At 33.5% G+C, this 10,554-nt stretch overlaps 1 protein-coding gene across 1 annotated transcript in view; it reads left to right on the top strand.

Moving 5' to 3' along the window:
- Positions 1-3,663: 3,663 nt before the first annotated feature.
- LOC129222123 (polycomb protein SUZ12-like) overlaps positions 3,664-10,554 on the top strand; it is a 32,609-nt gene continuing 25,718 nt past the window's right edge. The window contains exons 1-5 of the mRNA XM_054856572.1: positions 3,664-3,884; positions 8,954-9,000; positions 9,082-9,146; positions 9,245-9,313; positions 9,398-9,453. Of these exons, the coding sequence (XP_054712547.1) occupies positions 3,791-3,884; positions 8,954-9,000; positions 9,082-9,146; positions 9,245-9,313; positions 9,398-9,453 (331 nt within the window). The 5' untranslated portion in view covers positions 3,664-3,790. The remainder of the gene's footprint in view (positions 3,885-8,953; positions 9,001-9,081; positions 9,147-9,244; positions 9,314-9,397; positions 9,454-10,554) is intronic.

The following is a 10,554-nucleotide window of genomic DNA, read 5'->3' as shown; positions in this document are numbered from 1 at the left end:
TACTGCGAAAAATAAAAGATACTGTCTCAACGCAATTTTTATCATAAAATACAATGTTCTTTCTTTCTGTACTGTAATTTTCAAAACAAATTTCCGATTTGTTCATTTTGAAAAAACTCAGTTATCTTAACCATTTCACTTTGCCCCACATTTCCCTATAACAAATAAATTTCTGATGGAAAAATAAAAATACGTTTCTGAAACAATAACTGAAACAACTATACAATTTTCTAGAAAAATAGTTTCAATCTATCGAAAGAAGGAAAAAAAATAGAGCAATTAGAACTAAATTCATAATACAATGCATTTTGTTGAACTGAAATATGTAATTTAAAACCTTAATTTTCTTTATATACTGCGTATATTTTATTGTAGGTATTAATAATTATCTAAAAAAAGAAAGAGTAAGGTTAGGATAAAAAGTTAAAGGAGTTTTTATAGGGTAAAAGATAACAATTTGTACTATAAAGCAAAAATAGGATAAATTTTGAAAATTTAACATCGCTATTTTGTGATAAAATATCAAATTTAGATTCAATTAAATCGAAATTTTACTGTTTCTGTCAGCGCAATGGTGAGACCTACCTGGAATTGTATTCCAACAAAAAATATTAAAAAGGAACATTTTCCCAAAATTTAACATTTACGGATAAACCTTGCAGTAGTGCTTATAGTAGTTTCATTATTGTTTTACTATTTAAACCGAAACCCAAATCGGGAAAAACAGGGGGGGGGGGGGAATCTTTAACTGAGAAAATGTATCAATCAAATTAAATTTTCCCAGTAGTTATTTTTTCGTGCTAATTGTCTTGTTCAGGCAACAAAATAATCTTGTTTAAAAAAAGGAACAGAAGAGAAAGGAAAAAAAGCTTTTGATGATTTTACTCGGAGAAAGATTTTCTAATAATTCGAGTTTCAGCTCTAAATATCTTGGATGTTCCACACAAACTCTTTCTTGCCCCCAAAAATCGCAGTTTCAAATCGAATCAAAATTTTAAACGTACGAAGCACGAGTAAGCTTTCACCACCAAATTTGAGATTGAATCTTAATTTCCTTTTTAACGGATTATTTCAATTGCAGTTCTAAATACATTAGACAGAAATCAATGGGTTCCTTGGAAAATTCTGAATTTTTTTAAAAACCTGAATCGAACCTTCCCCTGGAGGAAATAACAAACACAAATGTGCATTTTCTGATTTACGTTTGCTTATTTTACATGCCTCTGTCAACCCATCCAAATACGAGTAGATCTGACCACGGCAAAGTGAAAGCTATGAATAATCTTGATTGCTCAAAAATAGTTCTGTTTGTGCTGTTGGCGATTTACCATTCTAGTGAGTTAACTACTCAATAGATGGCGCTGCTAGAGAAAGTTTGGTTTTATCCAGGCCTTCCATTAAGCAACTCAAGAGTAGTCAATTCCTACTACTTTCGCTCCGAAAGTGCAGTTGCTTCCTGTTTATAGTTTACAACTTTTAACATTTAAACCCTAACCAGAAAACCTGTAATTATGAAAAATATTTAAATAAGTAGCAATTGGAAGAGCATAGTGAAGCATGTTTTCCGACGCAAACATTTTCTAGAAAGAATTAAATTATCCCATCGAGGGCGGACTGGACCCCCCGAAAGAGTGCCAACCTTGACTCCCAAAGGGGGAAGAAAAAAAAAGATAAAACGAAGGCGCAAAAAAATAAACAAATAAAATAATAGGTAAAATTAAATAATTAAAATAAAATGAAATTGAATAAAAAAATGAGGACGAAAAAAAGAAAAAAAAAAACGACGTCGACTAAAAAGGCACACAAGTTAGAAAGCGCAAAAAAAAAAAAAAAAAAAAAAAAAAAAAAAACCGAAGGCGGATAGGTTTGAGGGCGCATAAATAAATAAATAAAAAAAAGTGACACACTCTCGAGGGCGCAAAAAAAAAAAAAAAAAAAGAGCTCAGGTTTAAAGGTGCAAAAGAGAACAGGATCGCATAGTGTACAGGGTACAAAAAAAAAAAAAAAAAAAAAAAAAAAAAAACGCTCAGGTTTCAAGGGCGCTAAGAAAAAAAAAAAACGAAGTCACATAAGTTTGAAGGTGCAATAAGAAACAAAGGCGCACAGGTTTGTGGACACAAGTAAAACAAAATAAAAATGAAAATTTTCAAGAGAAAAAAAAATGCACAGGTTCGAGGGCACACAAAACCCAAAAGTGCTCAGGATTGAGAAATGAGAACACAAGAAAAAGACGAAATCGCACAGGCTTGAGGAGGGAGGGCGCACCAAAAAAAAAAAAAAAAAACAGGCGTTCAGGATAAAGGGCGCAAAAAAAAAAAAGAAAAAAAAAAAGAAGACGCACAGGTTTGAAGGCACAAAAGAATCAAAGGTGCTCAGGATTGAGAGCACAAGAAAAAAAAAAAGTCGCACAGGCTTGAGTGTGCAAAAAAGAAAAAAAAGTAGGCGCTCAGGATCAAGGGTGCAAGAAAAATAAATCGCAAAGGTTTGAGGGCGCGAAAATAAGAAAGAAAAAAGAAAAACTGAAAGGGCGGGAGGGCGCATTGGCCGGCGGGCCAGACCACCCCTGCATCCCATATGTTTAAGGAACCAGCAATAAAATATATTGAGTGCGTTCGACGAGCACGACCGAGAGCGACCGGTTAGTTAATCACGTGACAACTAATGAGCACGTGCTCCAATCAACCAATCAACTGCTTAGAATAATAACCGCTGCAGTAACCGGTTGATCATAGAACGACGCGGTTAGTAACTGGTTACTTACCGGTCGACCGGTGAGGTTCGTCGAACGCAACCATTGAATTATATCAAAAACATTTTTTGATTATTTCTTCATTGTGTCTGGGAATATTCACGCAGAGGGAAGGCAGGACCTTCACTCGGACCGTCTGAAATTGTTCTTTTTGTACTCTTAGAAACTCAATTCTAAACGATCTTGGTGACGTTAGGAGTGGAAGAGATTGGAAAAGGGGATAGGACCTCGCTTCATAAATTTTCCGAAATTTGACGTCTTCAAGATACGACGGTAGGTCATTTTTGGTGACGGTAAGGAAATAAGAAACGGGAACCAGCAGGTATTCTTCACAGCATTTTTTTATACTTGAAGCTTCGAAACGGAATTTTGGAGCATATTTGATGAAGTTAGTGAGAAGGGAGTTCACGGTTTCGCTTTGTACCTCTCGAAGGCAATTTTTTTTAGGCGATCTCGCTGATATTAATGACGAAATTAAAGAAAAGTTTATTGATTCATTTGCTGAATAAATATTAAAGAACAACTTGTAAATGTTACGCCTTATCTGGCGCCTCGTTGGGAGGCCACTGCGACATGTCAACAATTTTTTTATTCGGCAAATTTTGTCTAATGATTCAGAAAAAATTAGAGTTCCCTTAGGCAACGGGGCGCCCTGTTTAATGACGGTACCGTCATGACCAATGACTTTCGGTCGGCACAAAAAGTAAAACCCACAGACAATTACAGTGTCCATCTTTGGCGAATTCTTACTTATTTATTTCAAATAAGAACCAAAGTCCCGTTTCTCCAATCACAACTGCGAATTTATACTTCTTCTATTACACAAATCCATGGAGTTACTTTTTCTTTTCAACCGACACAGTAGTTCAACAGGCAACGGATAGAGGGCGAAGTGGAAACCGCGGCTTTGAGAAAGTTTTGGTGGTGGAAAGCTATGTTTGTCTTTTTATTTATGTTCTAATGATTCCATTTGCTTAGCTACCAGCTTTTGTATTTTCATCGCATTTTATTCTAGTTGTGCTTTTGTCATTTTTTTCCACAATGCCTCCGAAGAAAAGGGAAAAGCCAAACGAAAAGGAATGTAGTACTGATCAAATCAAATCAGATCGGGAGTTATTCTTACAAGCTTTTGAGAGTAAGCGATTTCTCCATTCACTGTGACAAATTTGAAATCTTCGAAATAACGAAATTCCTATCAATTAAAAAAAGTTCACTTTTATACGTATATTATGTGGTGGTTTTCCCAAACGTGATCATTATTTACCTACGTAGAGAATGTCTATTTGTAAATACACAGATGAACATTGAGAAGTTATTATGATATTGGTGTTCTGAAGTGGAAAAATCACCTTATGTTCTATTTTACATTTTGTGTGTAGAAATTGAGCACTTTTGTGACATAATCTCATAAATATTTCGCTACTTTTATAAATTTATCGTAAACAACAATTTAATTTTTAAATTATTCAATTTCTAAATCGGCATTTGCAATTATCAATATTTAAAAATTGCTGTAATTTCGTCTTTATGTTCATAGGGGAAAATCATACATATACTGGGAAAAGACTACTAATATTTTGATACAATATTTTCAAGGTCCATAGATAGGGGGAGGTAGGGTACGTTGGGGGGGGACCGGTCTCAATTATTTTAATACTATTATTGTTATTTATTTTTATATTTTATGACCAACAAATAGCACCTATGGTCCCACAAATCCTATAATGAAATCATATGGTACAGTTGTATTGAACGAATTTTATTCCAGAAAGTATTATTTCAGTAGTCCTGAGGAGTAATTTTCAGAAAACTAACTTTATTTTTTTAATGGTTTTTATCAAGATTGCGGGGAAAAAACTGAACTCCTTTCGTAAAGTAAGTTCCTTTAGTTCAATATGATTGGCAATTTTTTCATTTTTTGTCAAAAAGAAAAAAAAAACGACATCACTTTTTCAGACCAAGAAGGTGGGGTAGGTTGGTCGACTCTTTGTGGGTTACGTTGAACCCAACCAATCTACCTCACATGAATTAAAAACTTTTTTTTGCTCTTAAATCTCAAAATTAAAACAATATTCTAAGATTTTTCTTTTGATTTAAAAAAAATAATTGCATACTAATGGTGAATGCTTATTGCTGTTTTTAAATAAAGATGATTAATCAAAAAATCAATTTAATATGTTATATTGATCTTTAAACTTAATATTTTTCACTCTGCACACAACAGAGAATAAGGTAATTACAAAGTTTAATAGTATTTATCACTAAAATTATAACAAATGTTGGAGTTATGTGGACCAACGTTCCCCCCCCCCCTAGGCAGACCAATGTACGCCACCCGTGAGGCACGTTGGTCCACCTTACGAGGGTCCGTTAAAAAATTAATGTAAAAAAAGTTTATGAATTCAACACTTCTAAAAAAAATCTGTGGTGATGAGAAGTGTTTAGTGAAACTTATTGTAGAAAATCGAACTATTCGTTAAATTTTTTGATGAGATAAAAATGATAAATAAAAAAGCGGACCAACGTGCCCCACCTCCCCTTATATTTAACTTTTATGGTGTAGCTACCTAATTGTTGATGATTTTTCAGATGCCTGTAAATATAGATAGAGATTTTTCGTTACATAAATGCAGGGGCCATATCCTTATTAGGATAGTATTTTAGCAATATCCAACTGTCCAGGATTTGTGTGTAGAAAAATTCTAATATTTGTGTATTTGTTAATTTCTCAATATTCACCCTAAAATTGAAAGAAAAAAATCTTGATGAAGACGACTTAAAAATGTGTTTGGGGATGTACTTAAGACTAACTTTTGCAGCAATAAATCTTAGTTTCATCGACTGGCGGCTTGGGACTTTTCTTTTTGATAAAAATTATGCCGTTAAAATGCACTATAGTATTTTTGAAACGAATTCCTTTCTCATGGAAACTGATGAGGCAGGGGTGCCCCCCCCCCTTCCTAGAGCAAGGGTGCACTCCCCTTAAGTATCGTGGAGACCTCCCCCAAAGCAAGAGCCTCCCCTCCCTAATAAAGGAAAAAATACCTCTTACCTCCTAAAAATTTCAATGGCACAGTCTGTGCCATGAGCCTTCCCCCCTCCCCAGCTGGGCACCCTAGCAAAGCACTGTGTAAGTAAATGAAAAAGGAAAATTTTTTTCCTGATGTTTTTTGATGGATTTTTGTGTATGAAATGAAAACAAAACTTTCATAAGCTCTGACTTAAAAGTTACCTTCGAGATGTAGAGACAACTTAGCATAAAGGAAACACTGATAATTTTGGGACCCAATGAAAACTTCAAAGTAGAAGAATGTTTGAGTTACAAGACTTCAAGTTATTGAGAGTTGACTGTATTGGAAAAAAGTGCAATTAGATGCACCCTTGTACAAACAAGTCCTGAAAATGATGAACCTGATTATTTTGATTTCTAGATCTGAATATTACTTTTTGTTCTCCCCTGCGCATTTTTGAACATAAATGAGATATAGAAGCTATAATGGAAAATAAACTATTTTTAAGAAAGGAAAGCATATAAAAATATATCGAGAGATACAACACTACATATGCTACTTATATGTTATTGTATTTCTTCCTAGCGTTTTTTAGAGGATGCTGCATCCTACCCCATTTAAGTTAAACAATTGATGCGCCTGCTCAATGCCCTCTTTTTTTCTTTTTTTTTTTGCATTTCTCAATATGCCCCTCTTGCCTAAATTTAATAAAATTTCATCATGAAAATAAACCAAGTCTGGCTTTTAAACAACTCCGTTGTTTCCCCTTATCCTCTGGACTATGATTTGAATTGAAGATCTGAATCTTCTCAGTTTTTAGTATATTTTTAAAACTTAACACTAAAAAGCTATATTATTTTATATTATTGTTTAAAAAAAAAGAATATTGAAAAATGATCTATTTTGTATGCTGTACAAAGAAGTCTATGGACTATGATTTGAATTGAAGATCTGAATCTTCTCAGTTTTTAGTATATTTTTAAAACTTAACACTAAAAAGCTATATTATTTTATATTATTGTTTAAAAAAAAAAGAATATTGAAAAATGATCTATTTTGTATGCTGTACAAAGAAGTCGAGATACACCGAATATTTGGTTGGTACTTGGAGATTTGCATGTTATTTGAGAATAAGTGTATAATTCTTAACCCATTCATGCCGGTTGGTACAAAAATATACCAACCGGGAAAAAAATTATAATATATAGACATAAAATAAATAAATACTAATAAAATTATCACAGTTTATTGTTTTTTTCGAAACCGGCATTAATGGGTTAATATAATTGAGAAATATATTGAAAAATATTTAATGGGAAAGTTAAATTAATTTAATTCTTGGCAAGGAACCCATGCCCCCTAAAATCTGCTACTCTGGGTAGAAATACCCTGCCTCTTTTTTGGTCTGGGGGAAACACCATAATATGCCTCAGGGATAGTGAGGTTTTTTTTAATGATGTTTAAATTTAAGAAAGAATTTCATTTCTAGCAAATCATCTACTCAACAGTTAATAAATATTATTCATACTTTATTTATTTTTTGATGAATTAAGAATAAAATCTTGCTATTTCATTACATCATAAATAACTTTTTTGCTTTCTACAGGCAGATATTGTTTGAAAAACATAATTCAGTAGATATCACTCTACATCATATAGACCTTTAAAAATAATTAAAAAAAAATTCTAATGGGAGTTTATACAAATAAGATGAGTAGAACTCAGGGCTAGAAAAACCTTTAAAAATTTTACATGCCCGAATAAAATTTTACCTGCCCAGTTTTTTTTATTGTATAGTAATAAAAATATTTGAATTTGTTGTATAGCAATAGTCAGACAAAAAATTAATTTAACAGCTTTATATCTGAATCAAAAATTATTTCAATGTAAAACACAAAAAAAGTTTTAAGTGGATAGCACATAATAAGTCATTAAAATTTCCAACACTATTAAAAAGTTATAATAATTACATTCCCAGCCGTGCATGTAAGGGTAAAAGATTCATGCCTGATTGGAATTTGTACATGCCCGGGCATGTCGGGCAATATAATTTTTGAGCCCTGGTAGAACTTAGACAGAAGTCATTATAAATCTTTTAATGCTAGAAAGATGCATTTCTTTTCTCACAACTGTTTCACTCATGCAACTGATTGATCAATGAGTATGAATTAGTGATAAATGTAGAAAAATTATCATTTTTAAGTACAAACAATGATGCTTCCGTATTGCACACACACAAGTGGTGCTCAACCCTTTTCTACCAGAGGGCCATGCCTCATATTAAAATGATTCTTGCAAGCAAGAACACATATTAAATTTCAAAATTAAAATTTTTTCTAGATAACAGGAGAGTCTAAAAAAGGAAAGAAAATTAAAAATTAAAAACTGTTATTTCTGTTACAATGCTTCTTTTTTAAATGCATCTTGTTTTAAGAAACAAATTTCTGAATATTTGTATCCAAATTTGTGACATCGTCATTAATCCTGCTTTTTGACTTTTAACATTGAACAGAACAAGAGGCCACGCGGATCAGCTTTACAGGACGGATATATACCGCAGGCCCTAGCATAGGCGCCCATATAGGGAGGCCAGTTGGGGCTCAAGCCCCCCTTACAGACTAGAACTTTCTTGTTTTTAGTACTTTTTTCTTTCCAAAAATGTAAAAACATTTCTTCTCCAGCCATTAATGAATAAGTTATTAAAAATGTCAAATTTAAGTAACTAACCTGTACTGAAATCGGTTTCCATGGAGAAAATATCCTGCTAAGGAATGGGGAAAATGTCTGAGCACCCCCCCTTAATATTTTGCATATATGTGCCCATGTGCAGGAGTTGGGCACCCCTGCACTTAGAAAAGCAGTTTCTTTTTTTTTTTTTTTTTTTTGAAGAAATTCATGTATTTAATTCTAAATGAAACATTGAAGCCGAAAAGCAGGTTAGTTATGAAGCCTTTTCAAATCATAATTTGTTAAGCAGTATTCTGTATGAGTAGAAATGTGGCAAATTTTACCATTCATGTCATAACATTTTTGACCAGAAATTTTCAAAACTCTAAAATTTGACAACTCTTAGTGCCATGGTGTGCATACTTGGAAGAGTTGAGTGTGTACATATCTATATTTATTATATTTTGTTATTACCTACATATTTAATAATTAATACAAGAATCCTTCAACTTTTTCTTTCTCTTAGAGCCAACACAAATTTACAGATTCTTAGGAACCCGTCAAGTAAACTCAGTATGTATTTATCATTCTACTTTTGCTGTTCATTTTACATGATAAAAATTTGTATTAATCGTTTATGTTCTTTTTCATTAGCCATTATTTTTACCAAGATGTCTAACATACATGAAACATCGAATGTCAAGAACACACTCTAAAAGGTATCTATTGGAATTCCTCTACATTAGAGAAACTTAGAAATTTTTTTATAAATAATTGGAAAGTGAATTTTTACTTTTTATGTTTTTTACCCTTTTAGAAAAACATTTAAAGTAGATGGGATTTTGGATAAAGTTACTGCTCATGAAAAGGCCATTGCATCTGATAGGTAATTATAAGCATTTCTTGTGTTTAATGCTACTACTGCAATTTGGTTATTGATTCTTAATTCTATATTTTTAAATTCTTCTAGGCCATCAGGTCATTTAATTATCACATTTACTGGCTTTTATGACAAACAAAGTAAAGGTATGCATAAAGTTTTGTTTTATAAAATGTATAACAGTTAAGCTTTTGTGTGTTGTATTTTATTTTTAACAATGGTTAATATTCAGGTCCAGATCTGCGCACCCGAAGGCCTCACTGGGAGGGTGGGACATCCTTAAGGGCCAAACGGCTCAAAAAATTGGGGGGGGGGGGGGGGACCTAACACTAAGACTTATTAATGGTGCAAATATACACTGCTGTCCTCTGGGGAAGGGCCCTACAGATTTTGTTGCAGGGTGGCCCAAAAGTAATAGATCCGGACCTGTCAATATTTATACATGCTTAAAATGGCTATATTTTAAAATATAATCAAAATTTGTAAAGCTGTTAATTAATTTGAATGTTTCATAGCACTGCACGGCAAAAACATACCTTCAAATTGCTTCTGATATCATTCTTGCTGATTCTTATATAAAATGACCCCCTGAATCCAAATGTGACCCTCATTATCACCCTACTTGTACTACTCTTTGGAAATGCCACCTCCCAACTATTTTCAGTTTCTGATAGTTTCATAGTCATTATTTTTATTTGGAGGGGAAGAGAGCAATATATTAGTCATTAATGTTCCCACTAGGCCGTTTTTGAAGGGCGCAGCGCCCTGTCCTTTTTCATATTGGCAGAATGCGCCCTGCCCTTCATTTAGTGCCCAAAATGCGCCCTGCCCTTTTCAAACATAAGGAATTGCTCCCTGTGTTTTTAAAAAGATTTCACAAGCATCTTATCGTACCCCATGATATCCAGCAAATGCATATGCCCAGCGATGGGTCACAAAAACCAAAAACGTCCAAGTATTGTCCTTGTCCCCAGAATTTCACCCCGAAAGCGGCCCCATAAATAAAAGGAGAAGCAAACACCTAGACAAAGAGAGTAAATGAGATTATCAGAATTCAGGCAGGCTTATCAGTTGGGTACAAAAGCAAGTTCTTCCTTCTTCCTGGGGGGGGGGGGACTTAAAAGGGTGTGGGAAGGTGTTCGGTCATCTGTGAAGGGAGGGGGGGGGGGAGATTGTTTCATTCAAACCCCATCTTTGGTCTTCTGAGAATCAACAATGAGAGTAAACATTTCATAGTATTTTCTGCT

Source organism: Uloborus diversus, chromosome 5, assembly GCF_026930045.1.
Source record: "Uloborus diversus isolate 005 chromosome 5, Udiv.v.3.1, whole genome shotgun sequence".
NCBI lineage: Eukaryota > Metazoa > Arthropoda > Arachnida > Araneae > Uloboridae > Uloborus > Uloborus diversus.
The sequence above is the reverse complement of the archived record's forward strand: the minus strand, read 5'-3'. Positions and strand labels throughout refer to the sequence as shown.